Here is a 27,967-nt window from a genome sequence, read left to right as displayed (position 1 = left end):
TTGTCCCAAGTAAACACTGTGCAGACCAGCCTGAGCTATTCCAGCTCCATTCTTTGTAATGCCTAATTAGTTTCACCATCTCTACTAGAAGTAAATTTGAATGCTGCTGAATAGATAACATTCTTACTGAATTCCTACTGAATTCCAAGTTTGTCAGCTTCAAGGATTTTCTGGGATGTTGGAACACTGGCGAAGGCTTAGCTATGTCAGAATTCAATTTTAAAAACACTTATAATAAAATAATACTAAAAGAGAGCACATGGATGTATACACCAGACTAACACGGGGATAGGGTATGAGTATATGGGTTATGAGAATGCCAAGGTTCCAGGAGGTTGAGTTTCCTTGAAACTCTTTGCCTTGTGAGTGCTTCCAGGCCTCTCGGCCTGCCAAGCAGACTTCATTGGAGTGCGCGTAGCACTGGGCACTAATAACGACAGTGAAAATAAATTTTTCCTATCTTCCAAGGTATTTTATAGAGGCATTAATTAGAACCCTTTGTGATCAGTAGTAGACTAAGAAAGATAATTAATACCACCTCTCTTAATGTATCAGCAGAAGGTGCCTTCATTCAATCAGAGCAGAGGACATTGGCTACCATTCCAGACATTATCTATGCTAGGCAATAAATCAGATAATTTTTGTGTGTGTGTGCAAGAGTCTTATATTCACTGTTCAGGATTAAGAAGGTGAAGACTGGTAGTTTTTGATACTTAAATTATTTTGATGTAAACAAAGAACATATTGTCTACTGTGCATCCAAAATGCTCTTAGAATATTAATACATTCATTGCTCTCATTATATTCAGGGCATGTTTCTACAAATATAGCTATGATGCAGTCCTAAAAGCATCTTAGTTCTTATCCTCAGATTCCATCCATCAGACCACAACAGCCAGACAGGTGATTCATAAAATATATTGGCCATACTGTTGTTTAAATCAGTGTTTCTCAACCTCTTGGTCATGATACCTTTGTGGTCATATACTAGATATTCTGCATATAATACATTCTCATTATTATTCATAACAGTAGCAAAATTGCAATTACAAAGTAGAATGAAAATAATTTAATGCTTGGAGTCACCAGAACTCCAAGAAAGGAATTAAAGGATCACAGCGGTAGGAAAGTTGAGAAGCAGTTTTTTTAAACACTTGTGGCTTCCCTCACTCAAAGAATTTACTCCAATGTCTGAGAAAGAGTTATCTTTTGCAATTACATTGAGAAGAGAAAATGGCAATAGTAACATTTCAGATACCTAAGACTATGGGCCAGCATTTTCAATGGATTTAAGGATTTTATAATGCAGGTGAGGTGATGTCTGTAGTTAAAAGATTGCATACTACACAAATATAAAATGTGACAGCTAATTATAATATTTTAAGTACTTGTCTCTTTAATGTTCATTGAGGATATAGAAACATTTTGTCTTTTATAGATTTTTCTCTTTATTGCAATGAACAAAATTTCCATATTATTCTTTTATTATTTTTAGTGATCTATACAGAAATCTAGCTATCTTCTTAAACAGAACTCAGAGGCAGACAGAGTTAGAATGTTCTATTTTGAAAAAGAGGAGTGTTCAAGTATTCTTTGGTTAGAGGTTGCTACCATAAGAAACTAGGAAAATATTTAACTAGAAATGAGCATCTTGGATGTTGTTTATATTTTAGACATATTAGACATTTTTTGACACACTTGAAAGTTGCAAAACTGTCAGCACATAGGGAAGTTGTCATTTATAGAATTTTGTGGAATGGATGATGAACATTCTCTGAAGACCATTACATATGTTATATGAGTTCTACAATGCTTGATTCAGAAGTCCCGGATCAAAATATCATAAATATTTTGACATTGTTTGTTTGCATGTTCAATATGGAAATAGAATTCCTAATGTCATTTGGAGGGAGAAAAAAAATGTTTAAAATCACTAAGGGACAAAAGTTTGATTAATGAAGGAATAGTAAAATGTCTTCAAGCTTAATAAAATGATGTCCATTGTTGGAGAAAATAGAGTTAGAATTTGATGTACAACTGAAAGTACTTAGTATTAATTTGCATTGTTCTTTGAAGTGAGCTTGGGAAACACAATTTTCAGAAGAAAAAACACATAAATAGATATATAAATTTATTTAAAATGATTTTAAATATTATTTGAAAGAATTGCATTTACATCAAAATGTTGCAAAGCTTTACACCAAACAAGTTTTTGAAGAGCTAATGATACCACAAGCAAAAGACATCTTTCTATTGTGAACTAAACAAAATAGTTACCACTATTAGGAAAATAGGCATTTTTGCTTAAAGCAAAATCTACTGTCAGAAGGTATATTCAAGTAATAAGGTCACTTAGCTTCATCATATGGCTATTTTTATTAGTATTTCTTCTGTAGTCACAACATCATGTGTTTTCCAAGGTTAAAAACTCATTCATTTCTTATACATTATTTGCTTATCAGAAAAAGAACAATTGACTCTAATTTGGGCTACAAGGTACATTTAAGCTCTATTTTTCCTTAAATAGCAAATTTTGACTCTGGATAACTTCACTGTATATATATATATATATATATATATATATATATTCACACACATACACACAAACACACACACATATACACAGACACAGACACACACAGACACACACACACATATATACATATACATACATTAAAATATATACCAAGGAAAATAACCTTCATACTTCTCCAACTTTAGAATATAAATTGTTAAAATTGAATATATTTTATTAATATATCTCATTACAATTAAATTTGTATATAGATATATACTGATTATGAAAAGTAAAGTGGTGAAAGCAAAACATTTATTTTACCAGCTATTGTATAACAGTGTGTGGAAATGTTGGGCAATATGAAATATTACAATGTAAGTCATAGTTTCATAATGAAATCAATTTTTAACTTGCATGTTCTTAGGGAAGCTCTTAAAAATATGAGATAGTTAAAAGTAGATATGGGACAGAGCTTTACCAAAGTTTATGAAATTAAGAATTTTTTAATTTTATTTATCATGTAAGTAAAATTTTGATGAATTTCTATAAATATAAATATAATAAAATATGTAACTGTTATATAGGATATTAATAAATCAATTACAATAGATCATATTTTCACTTTAACTTTAAAAGTTTTTTATTGAGTAAAGGAAGGGGGAAACGCCATAATTATAATTTTAAAACTTAATGTCATTTTAAATTTACAAATAAATGACTTTTATGTTTATTCATGTTTATGAATATGTGTCTGTAGGATATTAGAAGAGGCTATCAGGTAGTTTGAAGCTAGAGATATGGGCAATTGTGAGTTCCCTGCTACGTGGGCAGGTGTGCAAACTTGTGTGCTCTGGAAAAACAGCAAGTATTCTTCACAGTTGATCACTCTACAGGCCCGCTCATGCTTATGTTTTATTTGCAACTTTACTTCAATATAAATATTCTTTACTTTCACAGTATCTACCTCTTGTATCTATACCCCCAAGGTCACTTACATTTGTATCTCATAGACCCGTGTCTGAAGCTCAAGTGTTCTGTAATACATGGACAGGGTAACAGCAGCAATGAAACCCTCCCTTCCTGAGCTTTCATGTGTGCATGTTTAAGGTTCACTACAGTTTCAAACTGTTTCATGAAGAAGTTTAATGAATTTTACATCTCTTATGGAAAAGTGCTCATTCCTTTTTTTTTTTTCCTTTTTCATCTTTTTTCCACTTTACCTTCCTATCACAGCCCCCTCCCTTCTCTCTCCCCACATTGTACCTTACCCTGCACCTTAGAGAAGAGGAGGCCTGCTTGAGTACCACCCCATTCTGGAGTATCTAGTTCTAACAGGACACACATCCTCTTTTACTGAAACCCAATCAGGTAGTCCAGGTAAGAGGAAAGAGATCCCATGACAGGGAATAGAAACCGAGACAGATCCACTCCACTTGGTTAGGGACCTACATGAAAACCAAGCTGCATATTTGCTGCAAATATGTAGGGAGTGTAGATCCAACTCCTGCATGCCCCCTGGTTAGTGGCATAGACTCTGTGAGCCCTTCTGGTCCTAGGTTTGTTGACTCTGTCAGTCTTCCTATGGTGTTCTTGACCCCTCTAATTTCCTCACCTCTATCCCACCTTTCAGAAGACTATCCGGACTCTACTTGATATTTGGTAGTGGATCTCAGCATCTGCCTCTATCCACTGTTGGAAGAAGTCTCTTAAGAGACAAATGTGCTAGTTTCCTTTCTGCAAACATAGGACAGTATCATTAATAGTGTCAGGGGCTGGCTCTCTCCCATGAGATGGGTCTCAAATTGAGGCAGTCATTTGTTGGCTGTTTCCTCAGTCTCTGTTCCATCTTTATACCTGTACATCATGTAGGCAAGGCAATTTTGGGTTAAAGGCTTTGTGGGTGCACTGATGTTCCCCTACCTTCTCTAGAAGCCCTGCTTGGGTACAGGAGGTGGCCAGCCAAATTCAATCTCTATATCCCACTCTGGTAGACATCTCAACTAGGTTCACCCCAATAGACATCCCATATCCTCTATTGCCCCAGGCCTCCAGCTAGTAACCAGAGATGCCCTGCCACACTGATTTCCCTTCTCACTCACAGCCCTCTCTCCCACTCTTCTCCCTAACCCTGAACCCCATCCCCAACGCCCTCCTCACCTACTCTTTTACCCACTTCCTTCTCTCCATCCACCTATGATGATTATTTAGTTTCCCCTTCTGAGTGAAACTCATACATCCTCCATGGGCACCTACTTACTACCTCAGTTTCTTTGTGTCTGTGGGTTGTAGCATGGTTGTCCTGTACTTTATGGCTAATTACCCACTTGTAAGATCAAATCTAGATATATGGTTTAAAGAAAATTTTATCTTCCTCATCACATTATATAATATTATAATCAGTCCCCATGGCAGCAGTGACCTATAACTTTCTCATGAACTGAGTTTTGCCTCACAGTAGAAAATAATTGTTAATGGTGATTTTTTTTCCTAGTGATCTTCAACATACTCAAAACTGAGCTTGAATCTTTGACTGCATTCAATCTAATGTATTTATTTTCAGATAATAAACATTTAATTTGTCTCTTATTTAGATTTTATCATGTCTTGACCCAGAAATTCATGGAAACTTTCATATTACTTTATATATGTAGACACACACTGTTTTTATACCAATGCCATGCAGTTGTTCTTACTATTGCTCTGTAGTACAGCTGAAAACCAGAGATGGTGATACCTCCAGAAGTTTTTTTATTGTACAGGATTGCTTTAGTTATCCTGGGTTTCTTATTTTTCCATAGGAAGTTGAGTATTGTTCTTTCAATGTCTGTGAAGAATTGTGTTGGAATTTTTATGGGGATTTCATTATACCTGTAGATTGCTTTTAGTAAGATGGCCATTTTTACTATGTTAATCCTCCTGAACCATGAGCATGGGAAATTTTTATGTCTTCTGATATCTTCTCAATTTTTTTCTTCAAAGACTTGTAGTTTGTTATACATGTTTTCTGTTGCTTGGTTATTACTCTACCAAGATATTTTATGTTATTTATAGCAATTGTTAAAGGTGTTGGTTTTCTGAATTATTTTTCAGCTTGTTTACCATTTGTATGAAGAAGGGCTATTGATTTTTTTTTTTTTAAGTTAATGTTGTATCTGGACACTTTGCTGAAGGAGTTTATCACCTATAGTAGTTCCATAGTAGAAATTTTGGGGTCACTTATATACTCTCATATTATCTGCAAATAGTGATATTTTGACTTCTTATTTCTCAATTAGTAACCTCACAGATTTCCTTCTGTGGTCTTATTTTCTAGGTAAAAATTTAGTATTATATTGAATAGTCTGGAAAGAGTGGGCAGCCTTGTCTTGTTCCTGATTTTAGTGGAATTGTTTTAAATTTTCTCTTCATTTAATTTGATGCTGGCTATTGGCTTGCTATATATTGCCTTTAGAGTGCTTGCTATGCATCTTTTATCCCTGATCTAAGACTTTTATCAAGAAGTATCTTTATTTCTTCCATTTTCTTTGTTTGTTTATATTGTAGATTAACTTAATGGATTTTCATATTTTGAGTAATCTCTGCATCTCTGTTATGAAGCCAACTTAATTATGGTAGATGATGCTTTTGATGTGGTCTCACCATTGAGTTTTGATCATTTTATTTAGTACTTTTTAATCTATATTCACTATGGAAATTGGTCTAAAATTCTTTCTTGGTTTAGTTCTTGTGTGATTTGGGTATCTAGGTGACTATGTCCTCATAGAATGAATTTTGCAGTTTTCCTTCTGGTCCTGTTGTAGATTAATTTAAGGAGTATTGGTATTAGAAAGTCTTTAAAAATACAGTAGAATTTTGCTCTAAAACTGATGGGCCCTAGGCTTTTTTTAAATGGGAGAATATTAATGACAACTTCTATTAAATGTGGATTATAGACCTATATAAATTGTTTACCTGAACTCAATTTAACTTTGGTAAGGGGCATCTATCAAGAAAATCATCCATTTTATTTTAATTTTCCATTTATTTATATTTTCCAATTTTGTGGAGTACGGGCTATTGAAATAAGACCTAAAGATTCTTTGTATTTTCACACTATCTGCTGTTATATCCTCCTTTTCTGACTTTTTAAAAATTTGTGTATTTTGGCTTTGTCTTTTAATTTGGTTGCCTAAGAATTTGTCTATGTTGTTGATTTTTTTCAAAGAACCATCTCTTAGTTTTGTAGATTGTATTTTTCTTTTTTTAAATTTATTAATTTTTATCCCAGAGTTTGATTATTTTTGGAAATCTTCAATAGTATGTGTTTGATTCTTTTTGTTCTAGTTATTTCAGAATTGCTATTAAGTGGCTAGTATGAAATCTCATAAATTTTTTTATGAAGGCACTTAGTGCTATGAACTTTCCTCTTAGCACTGCTTTTATTATGCCCCATATGTTTAGGTATGCTGTGCATTAGTTTCCATTGAATTCTGGGGAGACTTTAATTTTTTCTTGGACCAAATGGTCATTGAATAAGGAGTTTTTTGAGTTCCATAGGTTTTCAGACTTTATATTGTTTCTGTTGTTAAAGTCTAGCTTTAGTCCATAGCATAGTGTTCTGATAAGATGCAGGGAACTGTTTCAATTTTGTTGTATCTTTTGAGACATCCTTTGTGTTCAAGCATATGCTCAGTTTTTGAGAAGCTCTATGAGGTGCTGAGAAGAATTATATTCTTTTATGTTTAGGTTAAATGTTATGTCGATATCTGTTAGGTACATTTGATTCATAACGCTTAATAGTTTTGTTATTACTCTGTTTAGTTTCTGTCTCAATGACCTGTCCATTGGTGAGATGAGAATGTTTTTAAGTTTCCCAATATTAATATGTGGAGTTTAATATGTGATTTAAGCTTTGGTAATGTTTCTTTAACAAATGTGGATGCCCTTGCACTTGGGGCATAGTTATTCAGAATTGAGACATCATGTTGGTGGATTTTTCCTTTGATGAGTATGAAATGTCTTTCCCTGACTCTTTTGTTTAATTTTGATGTAAGTCCATTTTATTAGATATTAGAATATCTACTCCATCTTGGTTTTTGTGTATGTTTGCTTGGAAAACTTTTTTCCAGCCTGTTATTCTGAGTTAATGTCATCTATCTTTATTGCTAAGGTATGTTTCTTGTATGGAGCAGAATGATGGATCCTGTTTTCACATTCATTCTGTTATTCTGTGTCTTTTTATTGGGAAAATGAGTCCATTGACATTGAACAATATTAACAACCAATGATTGTTAATTCCTATTATCTTTAGAGTAATTCTGCTGGTTATGTGTGTGTGTGTGTGTGGGGGGGGGTGTGTGTGATAACTTTCTTTGGTTTTGCTAGCATGGGATCATTTATTTGCTGTGTTTTCTAGGGTATAAACCTACTTGGGTTGGAGGGTTTTTTTTTTTTTTTTTTTTTTTTGTATTACCTCTGTTGGCTGGATTCATGGATAGATACTGCTTACATTAGGTTACTCGATCTATTATACAGGGAGGAAACAGAAACCAAGGGAAAAAAAAAAAACATTTCCAAAAAAAAAAAAAATCTAACAAAGATAAACCCAGAAATTATCATCTAAATCTAATAATCTTTAAAACCCATATTTTGGATAACAAGCTTGCCTCTGGGGTCCCTAGTACTTGTACCAATATCGGGGGTCCCTGATTGAGGCTGACTTCCAAGAAAGCACTGTGGGTGATGGGCTGGAAAACTGAGTTCAGGTGCTGGGATGTGTTTTAGGGGAATATGGCAGGCAAGAGCTTGGGTCTTACTTGGTTGCCCCTGGTTCTGGCAGGCCTTCATGAATGCAGGCAGAATTTTAGAGCAGGAAATGGAGCTCAGGGTATGGGGTACAACTTACTGCTGTTAGGTGTGGTTTCAGGTCAGTCCTGAGCATTGGGTTTAAAAGTGAGACGTACTTGGTGTCTCTCATGACAGACAGCCTCCAAGAAAGTAGAGTTCTGTTGGGGTGCTTAAAGAAAAGTTGACCATTAGACGATTTTCCCATTCTGCTCTTATGTCTTCAGTTTTTGAGATGCTTCCTTTCATGTCTTGTATTTGGTTGTTGAGGCTGTTTTCTGAAGTTCCCCTTTAAGTTCCTAAAGGGTTCATTTCCAGATTTCCCTCAGTTTGTGTTCTTTATTAATTCCATTCATTTTCAGGTCTTGAAATGCTTTAGTCATTTTCTTCCACGTGTGTGTGAGTGTGTGTGTGTGAGTGTGTGTGTGTGTGTGCGTGTGTGTGTGTGTGTGTGTGTGTGTGTCCATTTTTATGTTATATTCCCTTTTGTATGAGGAAGTTTTGATGGGGAGTGTTAGCTACACTTATCTGCTGGTAAGGTGTAAATTTATGCTGGTGTAACATAATTTGAAGTTGGCTAAGTTTCTAGTATCAGGCATGATTGTATCGATGTTGAGTGGATCTCAAGTCCAATTAGACAGCTGGTAGTTACCACCTATATGTAAATGTCACTCGCTACAACTTTAGTAATATCTAGCCAGGTTCCTCATAAGTGGTGCAGCCACATAGAACTGTTAATTGTTTCTGTTCTTTGGCAGTTTGCATCATACTTTTAGATGCCACTGGAACTAGATAGCATGAGGGTAGCTTTCAGATTATACCCACTTGATTCATCGGAGTACTGTTTTCTTACCATGTGATAACTTCAGCAATATGAAAGGAGAAAAAAAAAGAATTTATATATGAAGCTTCTAATTAGTAAAGCAGTAGTTTTCCATAGGTCTTTATAAAAGTGTCTTTAGTGTTACTTATCTCATCCTATCCTCTTTCCTCTTCCAAAAAATTTGTTCTCTTGTTTTAGTTGAACTGTCTATGTTGCAATATTCTCCTTTAACTCTTTATATTAGTGCATTCAGTCTCTTTCCATTATATATATCTCTCTATGATCCCTGTCAATTTTTGTTTTTTCCTTTATCGGTAACCAAATGTATCACAAACATCTGAAGATTCAAAGATAACATCCACAGATGAGAGAAAACAGGAATTTATATTTCTGTGTCTGGGTCAACTCATTCTGATTGTTTCTACCTCCAACTACTTACCTGTGAATTTCATAAGATCTTTTTTACTTAATTGGCATGTAATATTCCATTGCATAAATATACTGCATTCTTACTATCCATCTATTAGTCAATGGACATCATGGCTGCTTACTATTCCTTGCTATTATGAGTAAAACAAAATTAGCCTAGATGAGTAAGTATCTCTAGAGTAGGGTATGAAGTCATTTGATATATACTCAAATTTGGAATTGACCATATGGAATGTATGTTTTATAATTTTTTGTGGAACCTCTATACTGATTTCTCTAGTGCTTCCACCAGATAGCATTCAAAATAACTATATCCAAGTTCCTTTTCTCTACATCTGTAATAATTTCTTTTGATATTAGTCATCTTTATGAGGAATTATTACAGTATTTTCCATAGTGGTGGTCCAAGTTTGCACTCTCATCAGAATGAACAAATGTTTCCCCATACTCCAAATCCATATCAGTTATCAGTTATCAACTGTGTTATTGATCCCAGCCGTCCTGATAGGTGTAAGATTAAATATAAAAGCAGTTTCAAGGTGTATTTTCTTGATAGAAAAGAAGATTGAGTAAGTTGTAAAAGTGATTCTCAGTTGTCTGTGTTTTAATTCTTAGGATTTTTTTAAAATTTAATTTCAATCCCCATATGTAGTTCTGGATGGCCTAAACTTTACTTTGTAGACCAAACTGGTCTCCATCTCAGTAAGATGCATTTGACACTCCCTCCCAAGTGCTGACAGTAAAAGAATGTGCAACCATACCCAGTTATGAGTTTAATTTACTTATTTGAATTTTTTACATCATTCAGAGAAATGTGTCTATAATTATCTTTTTTAAATGTGTATTATTTGATCTGTTATCCAGCTACTAGTAACTTCACAAAGAAAGTTTCTTGCCTTTTATTCTGATAAAATTTATTTTTAAAAAATATGTGTTTAGGTGGGTGTATGAAAAGGATAGGAGCAAGCTCATGAGTACATGCACGTATAGGCCAGAAGAGGACATAATATTCCATGGAGCTGGTGTTACAAGTAGTTTTGAGTTGCTTGAAAATTAAACTGAGTCCTGTACAGCAGTAGTGCGTGGTTTTGACTACTGAGCTATCTTCCCAGCAAGAAACATTTTTTTTGTTGTTGTTGTAACGTAGCACTAAGTTAATTAGGCTTTGCTTTACATGAGTAGTTTTATTTGGCCATTCTTGATGCTGTTGTGAGGTGGGCAAATCATAGTTGTTAATACTTTAGTTAATAGAATAACAGGGTTTAAGATCTGACTACTCAATGATAGAGATAAAAAGAAATAAGACTAAGGGTAAAATTAAGCTCCAGGAATTGATTATAAACCACAGATAAAAAGTTACTATGAGATAACATTTGAGACATATCTTGTTCAGCCTACAGAACACTTTTAACAATTTTATATTTGAAACACTTCAGCAATTCATCAGCCCTCATTCTAATTTTATGCTCTATCATCCACCATGCCCAGATATCTAGCACAGACTCCATTTTTATGACTTTATGATCGACATGATATATAACTGCTAGCAAGTAATTTATTTTGAGAATAAAAAAGAAAATTTTGCATTTTCTTTCTTTTATTGAATTATTTAATATTTTTATTGACACGAATACTTTAATGAGAATATATAGCTATTTGTATAATCAAAATTTAATTATCATGAGAAAATTGGAAAAATCATTTAAGATATCTCAAAAATGATATGAATATTAATGTCTTATATTTATAGCTACAGTGTTCAAACAATATAGTAAAGCTTATATTTATATAAAGCTATAAGAATGCTATGTATAAATATATAAATTATTTTAATTAACAGAAAATAGGTAGTTTTCTACACCTTCAATTTAAAAATACAAGCTTAAAAGTTTACTGAAAAAAATCAGAAGAAAATGTGTGTATATAATAAAATATGACGGAAGTAAAACGATCACAATCAAGTTGCAAGCTCTTTGATAAGATATTTATGTAGACAATAATCATGTCTGCTAAGTCATTTTCACTTCAAATGTTATTTTGTTTATATCCAGAGGTTGATTTTTAGGAGAAATTTTTGCTGTTCTTTTATAAAACTAATTTAGATATTTGGCTAGTAGATATGGAAGGCAAATTTTACTACTGATTATCATAAAGTTTAGACTAGTAGGAATATAGAATTACTATATCCACACCTCCTATGTTCTCTTTACTGATGATTAACACTGATGGAGTAATACTGTCTTTTAGTTACCATTTAACAACCAACCTGTGCCTTCTGTGAAGGTTTATATTTATATATTCCACCGAATATTCCACTTTGTCATTCCATCCACTGTGTTAAATGGGATAAAACATCTGCACACAAAATGTATATGGCCTCACCTATAAGCAACCACCAAAACCCAGACACTATTGCATATGCCAGAAAGATTTTGCTGACAGGACCCTGATATAGCTATGTCTTGTGAGGCTGTGCCAGTGCCTGACAAATACAGAAGTAGATTCTCACAGTCATGTATTGGATGGAGCACAGGGCCCCTAATGAAGGAGCTAGAGAAAGTACCCAAGGAGCTAAAGGGATCTACAATCCTATAGGAGCAACAACAATATGAACTAACCAGTAACCCCGCCCCCCCCCCAGCTGTGTCTCTAGTTGCATATGCAGCAGAGGATGGCCTAGTCAGCCATCAGTGGAAAGAGAGGTCCTTGGTCTTGCGAAGATCATAAGCCCCAGTATAGGGGAATGCCAGGGCCAGGAAGCAGGAGTGGGTACATTGGAGAGCAGGGCGAGGTGAGGGTATGGGGGCTTTCAGGATAGTATTTGAAATATAAATGAAGAAAATATCTAATAAAAAAAAAGAAAAAAAGAGGACATTTAGTTAAAGAAAAATCTGTTTAAATTGAGAACGTGAGGAAACACTGGTTAATCAACTAGATACTTATTAATTTATCCTGAATCCCCAAGGCTTTCCTTGTATTTTTTTTTTTTTTGCTTTGCTTGTGATGTAGAATGCTCTCTTTATAATGAGAGGATAAGATCCATTATACTAAAGGATATACTCTATTCATAACTTTCTGGAAGCTACCGATGTACCATCACACATGTTTCTTCTTAGAGAATGAAATTTTAAATGGAAAATGAATCTCCCACATGGTTGGAGGCACGATGGTGTATTATTTTCTTCTTTAATGTCACTAGACAGATTTCTCAGCACAGTGAATCATCCTTAAAGAACACAGCCTATACTTCAATGAGAACACACATGCTGCAGAGGTGAACAGTGTTAGTAACTGTAACTTTCCTTTGTAGCACTCTCTCACAGGTATCTGATAGATGATATGGAATGTACATTTGTTGTTTTATAGATTGGGACTTGGGATCCATCCAGTGGCCTGAATATGACAGAAAGTCAGAAAGGGAAGCCAGCAAATATTACAGATTCATTGTCTAATCGTTCTTTGATTGTTACCACCATTTTGGTAAGTATTTGTTTTGTTTTGTTTTAGAAAAATGTTGATTGTATGGGTGTAGATAAAAAATACATTTTAATGGGAATATTAATGAATAAAATGCAATATATCTTATAGTCACTTAGCAATTACTGTAACAGAAAAAGTACAATGTTAGCTCAGTCAGAATTTTGTTAAAATGTAGTAATGTAAGACATATTAATATTTGGGGCATTTCTAGTGATAAAGCAGCTTCATGTATTAGTGAAAATTTTTACATTTTCATAGAACTTGTTAGTGTTGATAAATTGACCATGTCAGGATTTGAAAACAAATAGACATGCAGATACATGTAGTTAAATTAATGGCCAAACAAACTCTGTTCTTTTGCAGAAAATGTACTTCAAAGTATGTAGCAATTATGTTCAATATTTTCTATAATAATTACGCTATAATCTTGTTTCAATTTCATTGTTTTCAGCTGAAGTAATAGCCCTCATTTCACTAATTTCTTTAATGAAATATAATGGAGCATGTTTTTCAAATTAGAAACTTTTTTTACTACCACCATAATTAAATTAATGCTGATAAGGTAGCTATTTTTTTTAACCAATATTGTATTTCCATGTTTTAATTGAATTGCCAGTTATGGTCTCTCATGACATTTGCAAAGGAGGATCTTAAATTTAGAATAAGTAGGAGCTCTTAGATTATTTAGTCAGTATTACCTACTTTTTAGATAGCTTACTATTGGCCATTCTGTCTCCTTGGCCAGAAAAGACTGAATCTTCAGTCTCAGGAAACCCTAATAAATACTCACAAGCCATAATACCTATATCTGAGAAGAGTGGTAAATCAGGCTGGGAAGAAACAATCTTCTTGGATTTTAGTAACAAAATAGATGTCACAACTGAAGGCATGGCAAAATAGATTAGGCTGTGTTACAAGCTTTCAACAATGAAGCAGCTTCACTTCCAGTGATCTAACACCCTTGCGGTGGTGAAGTTTCTAATTCTCTAACTAAAGTCTTCAGACTCTCTTGTATCACATCAAAGGCTTTGAGGTCCTCTTCAAATTAATATTGACTCTTCTGCTGTTTTTTCAAATACTGTAACTTCTATATGAATCAAATTGGAACAATATTTTAGTCAAAACTTTACTATAGGCAATAACACACCTGGCTTTTTGCCCATCAGAGCATTTGTTCCTAATGTCACGACTTTCTGTAAAAATTGTTCAGTAAATAAGCAGTTATCTCTCTTCCTGATAACTATCCTTTCCATCCTAGCTTCTTTTTTTTTTTCAGGTATTTTCCTCATTAACATTTTCAATGCTATCACAAAAGTCCGACATACCCACCCACTCCCCCTTTTTGGCCCTGGGGTTCCCCATACTGGGGCATATAAAGTTTGCAAGTCCAATGGGCCTCTCTTTGCAGTGATGGACGACTAGGCCATCTTTTGATACATATGCAGCTAGAGACAAGAGCTCCGGGATACTGCTTAGTTCATATTGTTTTTCCACCTATAGGGTTGCAGTTGCCTTTAGCTCCTTGGTAATTTTTCTAGCTCCTCCATTGGGGGCCGTGTGACCCATCCAATAGCTGACTGTGATAATCCACTTCTGTGTTTGCTAGGCCCCAGCATAGTCTCACAAGAGACAGCTATATTTGGGTCCTTTCAGCAAAATCTTGCTAGTGTATGCAATGGTGTCAGCGTTTGGAAGCTGATTATGGGATGGATCCCTGCATATGGCAATCACTAGATAGTCCATCTTTCGTCACAGCTCAAAATTTTGTCTCTGTAACTCCTTCCATGGGTGTTTTGTTCCCATTTCTAAGAAGGGGCAAAGTGTCCACACTTTGGTCATCGTTCTTCTTAAATTTCATTCGTTTAGCAAATTGTATCTTATATCTTGGGTATCCTAAGTTTCTGGGCTAATATCCACTTATCAGTGAGTATATATTGTGCGAGTTCCTTTGTGATTGGGTTACCTCACTCAGGATGATGCCCTCCAGGTCCATCCATTTGCTTAGGAATTTCATGAATTCATTTTTTTAATAGCTGAGTAGTATTCCATTGTGTAAATGTACCACATTTTCTGTATCCATTCCTCTGTTGAGGGGCATCTGGGTTCATTCCAGCTTCTGGCTATTATAAATAAGGCTGCTATGAACATAGTGGAGCATGTGTCCTTCTTAACGGTTGGGACATCTTCTGGATATATGCCCAGGAGAGGTATTGCTGGATCCTCCGGTAGTACTATGTCCAATTTTCTGAGGAACCGCCAGACTGATTTCCAGAGTGGTTGTACAAGCATGCAATCCCACCAACAATGGAGGAGTGTTCCTCTTTCTCCACATCCTCGCCAGCATCTGCTGTCACCTGAATTTTTGATCTTAGCCATTCTGACTGGAGTGAAGTGGAATCTCAGGGTTGTTTTGATTTGCATTTCCCTGATGATTAAGGATGTTGAACATTTTTTCAGGTGCTTCTCAGCTATTCGGTATTCCTCAGGTAAGAATTCTTTGTTCAGTTCTGAGCCCCATTTTTTAATGGGGTTATTTGATTTTCTGGAGTCCACCTTCTTGAGTTCTTTATATATATTGGATATTAGTCCCCTATCCGATTTGGGATAGGTAAATATCGTTTCCCAATCTGTTGGTGGCCTTTTTGTCTTATTGACGGTGTCTTTGCCTTGCAGAAGCTTTGCAATTTTATGAGGTCCCATTTATCGATTCTCGATCTTACAACACAAACCATTGCTGTTCTATTCAGGAATTTTCCCCCTGTACCCATATCTTCGAGGCTTTTCCCTACTTTCTCCTCTATAAGTTTCAGTGTCTCTCGTTTTATGTGTAGTTCCTTAATATACTTAGATTTGACCTTAGTACAAGGAGATAGGAATGGATCAATTCGCATTTTTCTACATGATAACCGCCAGTTGTGCCAGCACCATTTGTTGAAAATGCTGTCTTTTTTCCACTGGATGGTTTTAGCTCTCTTGTCAAAGATCAAGTGACCATAGGTGTGTGGGTTCATCTCTGGGTCTTCAATTCTGTTCCATTAGTCTACTTGTCTGTCACTATACCAATACCATGCAGTTTTTATCAAAATTGCTCTGTAGTACAGCTTTATGTCTGGCATGGTGATTCCACCAGAGATTCTTTTATCCTTGAGAAGAGTTTTTGCTATCCGCGGTTTTTTTGTTATTCCAGATGAATCTGCCAATTGGCCTTTCTAATTCGTTGAAGAATTGAGTTGGAATTTTGATGGGGATTGACTTGAATCTGTAGATTGCTTTTGGCAAGATAGCCATATTTACTATATTGATCCTGCCAATCCATGAGCATGGGAGATCTTTCCATCTTCTGAGATCTTCTTTAATTTCTTTCTTCAGAGACTTGAAGTTCTTATCACACAGATCTTTCACTTCCTTAGTTAGAGTCATGCTAAGGTATTTTATATTATTTGTGACTACTGAGAAGTGTGTTGTTTCCCTAATTTCTTTCTGAGCCTATTTATCCTTTGTGTAGAGAAAGGCCATTGACTTGTTTGAGTTAATTTTATATCCAGCTACTTCATTGAAGGTGTTTATCAGATTTAGGAGTTCTCTGGTGGAAGTTTTAGGGTCACTTATATATACTATCATATCATCTGCAAAAAGTGATATTTTGACTTCTTCCTTTCCAGTTTGTATCCCCTTGATCTTTTGTTGTCTAATTTCTCTGGCTAGGACTTCAAGTACAATGTTGAATAGGTAGGGAGAGAGTGGACAGCCTTGCCTAGTCTCTGATTTTAGTGGGATTGATTCCAGCTTCTCACCATTTACTTTGAGGTGGGTACTGGTTTGCTGTAGATTGCTTTTATCATGTTTAGGTATGGGCCTTGAATTCCTGATCTTTCCAAGACTTTTTTCATGAATGGGTGTTGGATTTTGTCAAATGCCTTCTCAGCATCTAATGAGATGATCATGTGGTTTTTGTCTTTGAGTTTGTTTATATACTGGATTACGTTGATGGATTTCTTTATATTGAACCATCCCTGCATCCCTGAGATGAAACCTACTTGGTCAGGATGGATGATTGTTTTGATGTGTTCTTGGATTCGGTTAGCAAGAACTTTATTGAGGATTTTTGCATCAATATTCATAAGGGAAATTGTTCTGAAGTTCTCTATCTTTGTTGGGTCTTTTTGTGGTTTACGTATCAGAGTAATTGTGGCTTCATAGAATGAGTTGGGTGGAGTACCTTCCGTTTCTATTTTGTGGAATAGTTTGTGAAGAACTGGAATTAGGTCTTCTTTGAAGAACTGATAGAACTCTGCACTAAACCCATCTGGTCCTGGGCTTTTTTTGGTTGGGAGAATATTAATGACTGCTTCTATTTCTTTAGGGGATATAGGACTGTTTAGATCATTAACCTGATCTTGATTTAGCTTTGGTACCTGGTATCTGTCTAGGAACTTGTCCATTTCATCCAGGTTTTCCAGTTTTGTTGAGTATAGCCTTTTGTAGAAGGATCTGGTGGTGTTTTGGATTTCTTCAGGATCTGTTGTTATGTTTCCCTTTTCATTTCTGATTTTGTTAATTAGGATGCTTTCCCTGTGCCCTCTAGTGAGTCTGGCTAAGGGTTTATCTATCTTGTTGATTTTCTCAAAGAACCAGCTCCTTGATTGGTTGATTCTTTGAATAGTTCTTCTTGTTTCTACTTGGTTGATTTCGCCCCTGAGTTTGATTATTTCCTGCCTTCTACTCCTCTTGGGTGAATTTGCTTCCTTTTGTTCTAGAGCTTTTAGGTGTGTTGTCAAGCTGCTAATGTGTGCTCTCTCTAGTTTCTTTTTGGAGGCACTCAGAGCTATGAGTTTTCCTCTTAGGAATGCTTTCATTGTGTCCCATAAGTTTGGGTATGTTGTGGCTTCATTTTTGTTAAACTCCAAAAAGTCCTTAATTTCTTTCTTTATTCCTTCCTTGACCAAGTTATCATTGAGAAGAGTGTTGTTCAGTGAATGCTGGCTTTCTATTATTTATTTTGCTATTGAAGATCAGCCTTAGTCCATGGTGATCTGATAGGATGCATGGGACAATTTCAATATTTTTGTATCTGTTGAGGTTTGTTTTGTGACCAATTATGTGGTCAATTTTGGAGAAGGTACCATGGGGTGAGGAGAAGAAGGTATATCCTTTTGTTTTAGGATAAAATGTTCTGTAGATATCTGTTAAGTCCATTTGTTTCATCACTTCTGTTAGTTTCACTGTGTCCCTGTTTAGTTTCTGTTTCCATGATCTGTCCATTGGTGAAAGTTGTATGTTGAAGTCACCCACTATTATTGTGTGAGGTGCAATGTGTGCTTTGAGCTTTACTAAAGTTTCTTTAATGAATGTGGCTGCCCTTGTATTTGGAGCATAGATATTCAGAATTGAGAGTTCCTCTTGGAGGATTTTACCTTTGATGAGTATGAAGTGTCCCTCCTTGTCTTTTTTGATTATTTTGGGTTGGAAGTCGATTTTGTTAGATATTAGAATGGCTACTCCAGCTTGTTTCTGCATACCATTTGCTTGGAAAATGGTTTTCCAGCCTTTCATTCTGAGGTAGTGTCTATCTTTTTCTCTGAGATGAGTTTCCTGTAAGCAGCAAAATGTTGGATCTTGTTTGTGTAGCCAGTTTGTTAGTCTATGTCTTTTTATTGGGGAGTTGAGTCCATTGATATTAAGAGATATTAAGGAAAAGTAATTGTTGTTTCCTGTTATTTTTGTTGTTAAAGTTGGCATTCTGTTCTTGTGGCTGTGTTCTTTTAGTTTTGTTGAGGGATTACCTTATTGTTTTTTCTAGGGCGTGGTTCCCGTCCTTGTATTGGTTTTTTTCTGTTATTATCCTTTGAAGGGCTGGATTCGTGGAGAGGTAATGGGTGAATTTAGTTTTGTCGTGGAATACTTTGGTTTCCCCATGTATGGTAATTGAGAGTTTGGCTGGGTATAGTAGCCTGGGCTGGAATTTGTGTTCTCTTAGTGTCTGTATAACATCTGTCCAGGCTCTTCTGGCTTTCATAGTCTCTGGTGAAAAATCTGGTGTAATTCTGATTGGCTTGCCTGTATAAGTTACTTGACCTTTTTCCCTTACTGCTTTTAGTATTCTGTCTTTATTTAGTGCATTTGTTGTTCTGATTATTATGTGTCGGGAGGAATTTCTTTTCTGGTCCAGTCTATTTGGAGTTCTGTAGGCTTCTTGTATGTTCATGGGCATCTCTTTCTTTAGATTTGGGAAGTTTTCTTCAATAATTTTGTTGAAGATGTTTGCTGGTCCTTTGAGTTGAAAATCTTCATTCTCATCCACTCCTATTATCCGTAGGTTTGGTCTTCTCATTGTGTCCTGGACACAAGCTCCACTATGTTCATAGCAGCCTTATTTATAATAGCCAGAAGCTGCAAAGAACCCAGATTCCCCTCAAAAGAGGAATGGATACAGAAAATGTGGTACATTTACACAATGAAGTACTACTCATCTATTAAAAAGAATGAATTTATGAAATTTCTAGGCAAATGGATGGACCTGGAGGGCATCATCCTGAATGAGGTAACTCAATCACAAAGGAACTCTCACAATATGTACTCACTGATAAGTGGATATTAGCCCAGAAACTTAGGATACCCAAGATATAAGATACAATTTGCTAAACACATTAAACTCAAGAGAATGAAGACCAAAGTGTGGACACTTTGCCCCTTCTTAGAATAGGAAACAAAACACCCATGGAATGAGTTACAGAGACAACATTTGGAAGTGTGACGAAAGGATGGACCATCTAATGATTGCCATATACAGAGATCCATCCCATGATCAGCTTCCAAACGCTGACACCATTGCATACACTAGCAAGATTTTGCTGAAAGGACCCAAATATAGCTGTCTCTTGTGAGACTATGTCAGGGCCTAGCAATCACAGAAGTGGATGCTCACAGTCAGCTATTGAATGGACCACAGGTCCCCCAATGGAGGAACTAGAGAAAGCACCCAAGGAACTAAAGGGAACTGCAACCCTATAGGTGAAACAACAATATGAACTAAGCAGTACCCCGGAGTTCTTGTCTCTAGCTGCATATGTATCAAAAGATCGCCTAATAGCCCATCACTTGAAAGAGAGGCCCATTGGACTTGCAAACTTTATATGCCCCAGTACAGGGGAACTCCAGGGGGAGTGGATGGGTAGGGGAGTGTGTGTGGGGGGGGTGGGTATGGGGGACTTTTGGTATAGCATTGGAAATGTAAATGAGCTAAATACCTAATTAAAAAATGGGGGAAAATGGGATACAGAGCTAAACAAAGAATTCCCAAAAGAGGAATCTCCAGTGTTGGAGAAGTACTTAGAGAGGTGTTCAAAATAATTAGTCATCAGAGAAATGGAAATTAAAATGACCATGAGATTCTATCTTATGCTAGTCACAATGGCTAAGATTAAAAACTCAAGTGACAGCATATGCTGGCAAGGATGTGGAGAAAAGGGATTGTTCCTCCATTGCTGGTGTATTTGCAAACTTGTACAATCACTCTTGAAATCAATCTTGCAGTTTCTCAGAAAACTGGAAATAATTCTACCTGAAGACCCAGCTATTCTGCTCCTGGACATATACCCAAAAGATGCCCCACAATACCACAAAGACACATGCTCCACTATGTTCATAGCAACTACAGGTTGATCTTAAGGAAAGATCTTCTTAAAGAAGATTTCCTCTTCTTGGATATGTCCAAGTTTTTGGCAAGTTGACAAAAGACACTCAGAAGAGCAGTTAAAACCCAAAATTTAAGAATGACTTAATATGAGAAGTGATAACGGTGTATGTAAAGCCCCTAACATAAAGATGATTTCAGATATTTTCTAAGATTAGCATGCGAACTGAGGTTAGCACACTTGTTCTCAACTACACATGGTTAGAATATGTTTATGAGCCAATTGCAATCTATAATAGCAGTCATTTATAGCGTGGGGTGTTCAAAAAAGTCAAAGTGTTTGCCGTGTTTTTGCTTTCACAATCTTTTACTTTCTTTTAAATAAGTAATAATACTCTACACCAACTAATTTGGGCAATATATTCATTTTATTTTGATCTTTTATTTCTTTATTTTATGTTTGTGGGTATTCTGTTTATATGTATATCAGTGTACCATGTGCATGTTTGATGTCCAAGAAGGACAGGGAAAGGAAATCTCATCTCCTGAAACTTCACTTGCAGATGGTTTTGAGCCACCTCATAGTTGCAGAGAAATGATTACAGGTCTTTTGGAAGATGAGTAAATGTTCTTAACAACTGAGTCATCTGTGAAGCAAGACAAAAGTTTTAATAATAATATTGAACTAAATCCCATGATTTATAGTTTATAGGTGAGGAAAATAATGTATAGACTGTCAACATGATGTAACATTTATACATTCCCTCATGATAATCCACCTGGAAAGTCGTGTATAAGATGTTCCCCAAATTATCTGGCCAACATAAACTACTGATAATACAAAATGAGATTTGTAGATTTTTTTGAGATCTATGAAGGAAAAGAAAAAAATAACTACAACTATGAAAAAATAGTGCCTTGAATGAAAATTAATTTTCAAAAACAATACGTGTCATTTTCAGGTCCCATATACACTAGTGAAGTATTTGTCTTTTGAGGGCATTCTTATGTATCGACTTATACTCCTTTATATAAGACAGTATTTAGGTAATTTTTTCTTAAATATTTTGGGCTTCTTGTTTCTGTACTTACCTAATATAACACATGTTTCTTTTAGCCTTTTTGAATAGCAATCTCTTATTTCCCTAGACAAATAAAATATTGGGCCTTATCACTGTTTCCTCTTTTAAACTTAAATACAGAGTTGAGGATATTTATCCGTACTTTTAGACTCTTCTCTCATGGATAGATTTCACCCATGAGGGGTAAAATATGCATTCATGCCATGATGAATTTTTTTACAAATCAATAAACATTTACAGGGCTTATATATTTAACATTTTAAACATTACATGTTTGGAGATGTATGGACTGAAATTATTCATTTAAAATCAATTCCTCGCTCTCTTCACCTTTGTAATGTGGTATCCTACAGTATTCTCTTCTTCAAATTTCACATATAATTATTGCTTGAAGTCTTTTGTTTCAGTTTTCAATTTTAGGCTCTTATTTCTGTATATGATACTTTATGTAAGTTAATAGGGGGAATGCCTGTTTTCCACTTGGTGTCTATTTCAATACTTTCTCTCTCATATAAAGATATTGAGTACTTAATAGGAATTGTTTGTATAGGAATTGATTTTGCTAAAAAAGGATTGCTTGCCTGTAAATATCACTGTCCAATTACTTCCCTTCCTCACTAGAAGCACTTTAGTATAGAAATAACAGCCTTGGAAATTTGCAGACTTCTCAAGGAAATCATTTACTCTCGGTGAGGCTTTTCCTAGTTTTTCAAGAAATTTAACAAGTGTATCTGCCCCTACAACTCAGTCTTATATCCCTGAAAACTCTAGAAGGTTGGCTATTACAATGTAATTACTTGATTTACTTGCTTAGGTTTCAAAAGTTTTTTGCCCATGACATTTAGGTACATACTTATCTGGTAAATATATCTATATCTGTATCTGTATTTGTATCTATATCTGTATCTGTATCTGTATCTGTATCTGTATCTATCTATATCATCTATATCTATCTATATCTATCTATATTTATATATAGTCCAGAGTATAAAAGAGAGATATGATCAAGACATCACCTAAATAGTTACAACTTTCCCTATAACATCAACAAAAGCAAGTGTGTAGAGCTGTTGTCAATGACTTTTTACTCTTATCCTACTCTTACTATTGTCAAGAAAGGGCAATCAAATGTGTAGTTCTGAGAGTTGCATAGCATTCAGGCTTGGAAATTCAGATACTGCAGCTTCATAAAGAACAGGAATTTATCTTAACAACTTGTATACAATTTATAGGTAGCTTTATACACATATTTCAGAAATAATAAAGTCAAGAGGAATATATATCACATGTATACAATTTATACAGCATAACTGTTAACATACGGGATGACAGATATCCATTCTAATTTGATGGCCCAACACCTGTTCACTCCTTTAACCTACTTGTTTGCAGGCAACAAAGCTTTTCATACTATATTTTTGGTACATTTAAGGGATTGGCTGGCTTCACATTTCCCCCTTTCCATTCTTAATTTCTTACCCCATCACATTTAGTTCTAATAATTTTTGTAATTTTCTTGCTAGATAAAGGTGAAGGTATGTAGTAATTAATATACCAAAAGTTCAGGGGTGATCAAGAAAGAGGTAGTAAAAAGATTAAAAACCAGAGTACCAGATACCACTAAATCGATAATGTATCTAGACATTACCTGGAAACTGTACCCATTAAAAATTAACAGGATGGGTTGCCTAAATAAATCCTGAATAAGGGCACAGGTTGATATGCCTGTGTGGGCAAAAGAAGTCCCATAGTGTTCCAACACTTTGTTGAAGAGCAGATGAACAATGGTTAGTGAGAGAGGGAGGATCTGTTTTCCTCAGATATAAGCACCCATATTGATTGTCTAATCTCCAGTGATTAGATTTGGATATATATTCATACATCATAGATAAATAGATTCAGTAGTTCTCTCTCTCTCTCTCTCTTTTTCTGTCTCTCTGTCTCTCTCTGTCTCTCTCTTTCTGCATGTGATATTAATAATTTAAAATGGTCATAAACTGGGAAACATTTTTAAGACAATTTTTAAAACAAGTTTTAAACAATTTTTAAAATCTAATAACTTATTTTTTTACAGCTTTCTAAATTACCAACACAAATACCCATGAATACTCTTGGCATTTTTCTTAATTTCCTACTTTGATGAAAATTATTAAACATCTTAGTTTCATAGTGGTTTCTTGTGTAATACTTTTTCATATATGAATAGGTACATCTGCTAACTTCCTAATTCTACTTCCTAGAAATTTCTCCATCCTTTTACCCTAAATTGGTGTCATTCTTTGATAGTGAGTTGTGTTTTTTGGAAGCAGCCAGTAATAGGTCCTGAGTTCTGGTCAATTTTGCATTTTCTTTGTGGAGAATTGAGACCATTTGTATTTATAGTTATTGGTGAATGATATACCTTACTGCATATCAACTTGTATCTATTGTATTTTCTTAGACCTATTAGTATTAATGGTGTAACTATTGCTTACATTCTCTGTGGTGGTATCTTTTGTATCCCTTTTGATAACCTCATTTGATTTGATTTTATAGTCATAAATCCTTTAGTCTGCTTTTATCATGCAATGTTTTGTTTATCTTTCAATTCATGTAAATATTTTGCTTGGAATAATAGTACAGGTTAGCAGTTATGGTCCTTTAGTACTTGAAGTACATCTTTCCAATCCCTTCTTGGCCTTATAAGTTTTCATATTCTTTATGTGCTGCAGTCATACATGGCTTAATCCCACTCATCCATTCTTTCATGACTTAGTGTTTAAGTTACAATCAGTCATTGGGAGTTACTTTTTGACTATTCTCTATTTGTTGTTATTTAGGCCTTTTTTTTTTTTCTTTTTTTACCTTGATGGCATCTCTTTCTTCAGGTTTGGGGCATGCTCATATATAGTTTTGTTTTGTTTTTTTAAACTGTTTCATGCCTTTGATATGGATATTTGTTTATATTCATCTTTCAAAAAGTTATCCTTTTTCATCATATCCCAAAGGCCTATTTTCCATTCCATACATTTAAACTGATCCTTGACATTTTCTACACCATCAGGTTTTGTTACCTTCTCTCTAACCTCAATACTGTTTCTCTCTCTCTCTCTCTCTCTCTCTCTCTCTCTCTCTCTCTCTCTCTCTCTCTCTCTTTTCCTCCCTCCCTCCCTCCCTTTCCTCTACCTAATTGCTAATCTCTTAAATTACATCTTTTCTGTATTTTCATTAGAGTTTGTCATATCCTATCTCTGATTCATTTTTTAAAATCTTTCTCTGATTTATCACGTGTCCCTCAATTAGGCATCATTGTTCAACATAGCTTCTTTCTTCTACAAACTAACCTTACCTTCATTATTAGGTACTAAAGGTTTGTCCTAAAGGCCTGTCTATATTCCAACCAGATCACACTGTAATCCGGAGCTTGATTGTATTCCATCTAGATCATAATTCTAGAAAGATTTAGGATATTATCCCTTGCCATAGCAGCAATATTGTTAGATTAAAATACTTCTGCACACATTACTATCTGCTTTGGGTTCTTTGCACATAGTTGCAATCATTCTTTTGAAGTATTAGTTATGAAATTCTTTCAAAATTTTCTCAGTGGGGACCAGTAATACGGAATTAGTAACTTTTAATTAATTTTTTAATTTATTGCTTACTTTAATTATTTACAATTCAAATTCTATTTACCTTCCTGGTTTTTCTTCTACAAATCCCAATCCCATATCCCATCACCCTTCCACATTGCTTCTCTTAGCGTGCTCCCCCACCGACCCATCTACTCTTGCCAAACTGTCCTAGCATTCTGCTATTCTGGGAAATAAAGCCTTCACAGGACCAGGGGTCTCCCCTCCTATTGATGCCAGATAAGGTCATTCTCTGCTACATATGCAGCTGGAGCCGTGGGTCCTTCTAGATATACTCTTTGGTTGGTGGTTTCATCCTTTGAGATTTCTAGGGGTTCTGGTTGGTTGATATGGTTTTTATTCCTATGGGGTTGCAAACCCCTTTAGTTCCTTCAATCCTTCCCCTAACTCCTCAGTTGGGGGTTCCTGTGCTCAGTCCAATGTTGGAATGCACTCATTTGCATCTGTAATGGTCACTCTCTGGTAGATTCTCTCAGGAGACATTTCTACCAGGTTCCTGTCAGCAATCCCTTATTGGCATGAGCCATAGTGTCTGGGTTTGGTTTCTGCAGATGGGTTGGATCCCTAGGAAGTACAGTCTCTAGATGGCCTTTCCTTCAGTCTCTGCTCCACTCTTTATCACTGTATTTTCTTCATTCAGGATCAATTCTGAGTTAATATTTTTGTGATGGGTAGGTGGCTCAATCCTTCAACCAGGAGCCATGCCTAACCCTGGAAATGGTCTCTATAGGTTCTCCCCTTTGCTGGGTAAGTCAGCTAATGCCATCTGTGTTGAGTCCTGGGAGCCTCTTGCTTTCCTGGCATTTTGGTATTTTCTAATGACTACCCCAGTTCTCCAATCCCCACTGTTACTCACCTATGTTCAATTTCCTTACCCTCTGTTCATCTCTCCCATGTCCTCCCACACCTGATCCTGTCCCCCCTTTTCTCCCTCACACTACTCACTACCTCTCAATACCCTCTGACTCTTTAGCTCCCATAATTATTTTGTTCCCCCATCTAAGTAGGACTGAAGCTTCCACACATTGTTCCTCCATCTTCTTGACCTGCATTTGGTCTGTGAGTTGTATTGTGGGTATTCTGAGCTTTTTCCCCCTAATACCCACTTATCAATGAATACATACCATATGTGTTCTTTTGTGACTGCTTTATCTTATTTAGGATAATACTCTCAAGTTTCATCCCTTTGCCTGCAAATTTCATGAAGTCATTGTTTTTAATAGTGGAGTAGTAATCCACTGTGTAAATGTACCACATTTTCTGTATCTAGTCCTCTGTTGAGAGACATCTGGGTTATTTCAGCTTCTGGCTATTATAAATAAAGCTGCTATGAACATTATGGAACTTGTGTCCTTGTTCTTTGGTGGAGCATCTTTTGAGGTGGTGTAGCTGGGTTCTCAGTTAGTACTATGTCCAATTTTCTGAGGAACTGCCAGACAGAATTTCAGAGTGGTTGTTCAAGCTTGCAATTCCACCAGCAATGGAGAAGTGTTCCTCTTTCTCCACATCCTTCCCAACAACTGTTGTCACCTGCGTTGATGATCTTAGCCCTTCTTATTGGTATGAGGTGGAATCTCAGGGTCTTTTAGATTGGCAATTTTAGGATGACTAAGGATGTTGAACATTTCTTTAGGTGCTTCTCAGCCTTTCAAGATTCCTCAGTTGAGAATTCTTTGTTTAGCTCTGCACTCCATTGATAATAGGACTATTTGGTTCTCTGGAGTCTAACTTCTTGAATTCTTTGTATATATTAGATATTAGCCCTCTATCAGATGTAGGATTGGTAAAGATCTTTTCCCAATCTGTAGGTTGCTGTTTGGCCTGATGACAATGTACTTTGCCTAACAGAAACTTTTAAACTTTATAAGATCTTATTTGTCCCTAGTTGATCTTAGAGGCTGGGCCATTGGTATTCTGTTCAGGAAAATTTACCCTGTGCTGATGTGTGCAATTTCTCTTCTACTAGATTCAGTGTATTGGATTTTATGTGTAGGTCTTTGACCACTTGGATTTGATATTTGTACAAGGGGATAAGAACAGATTAATTTGAACAATTTTACATGCTGAGCACCATTGAACTAGCACCATTTGTTGAATATGCTATATTTGTTCTCACTGGAAAGTTTTGGCTTGTCAAAATTCAGGTGAGAATAGGTGTGTAGGTTTAATTCTGAGTCTTCAATTTTATTCTATTGTACTACCTGCCTGTCTCTGTATCAATGCCATGCAGTTTTTATCACTAATGATCTGTAATACATCTTGAGGTAAGGGATGGTGATTCCTCCAGAAGTTCTTTTATTGTTGAGAAGAGTTTTTGCTATCCTGGGTATTTTGTTATTCCAGATGAATTTGAGAATTGCTCTGTCTATCTCTGTGAAGAATTGAGTTGATATTTTGATGGGGATTGCATTGGATCTGTAGATTGCTTTTGGTAAGATGGCATTTTTAATATGTTAATTCTGCCGATATATGAGCAGGGGAAAATTTACCATCTTCTGAGGCCTTCTTAGATTTCTATCTTCAGAGACTTGAAGTTCTTGTCCTACA

The 27,967-nt window shown here is 35.5% G+C and overlaps 1 protein-coding gene across 15 annotated transcripts in view; it reads left to right on the top strand.

Annotated features, from left to right (window-relative positions):
- Window positions 1–27,967, top strand: part of Grik2 (glutamate receptor, ionotropic, kainate 2 (beta 2)) — a 696,482-nt gene that overhangs the window by 372,752 nt on the left and 295,763 nt on the right. For all 15 annotated transcript variants that reach the window (XR_001779464.2, XR_003948597.1, XR_001779465.2 and 12 more), the window contains one exon: window positions 12,960–13,073. Coding sequence is in view for 12 of the 15 variants with exons in the window: in NM_001111268.3 (NP_001104738.2) it covers window positions 12,960–13,073 (114 nt within the window). In the remaining 3 variants the exon portion in view is untranslated. The remainder of the gene's footprint in view (window positions 1–12,959; window positions 13,074–27,967) is intronic.

This window comes from Mus musculus, chromosome 10 (assembly GCF_000001635.26).
Source record: "Mus musculus strain C57BL/6J chromosome 10, GRCm38.p6 C57BL/6J".
Classification (NCBI taxonomy): domain Eukaryota; kingdom Metazoa; phylum Chordata; class Mammalia; order Rodentia; family Muridae; genus Mus; species Mus musculus.
The sequence above is the reverse complement of the archived record's forward strand: the minus strand, read 5'-3'. Positions and strand labels throughout refer to the sequence as shown.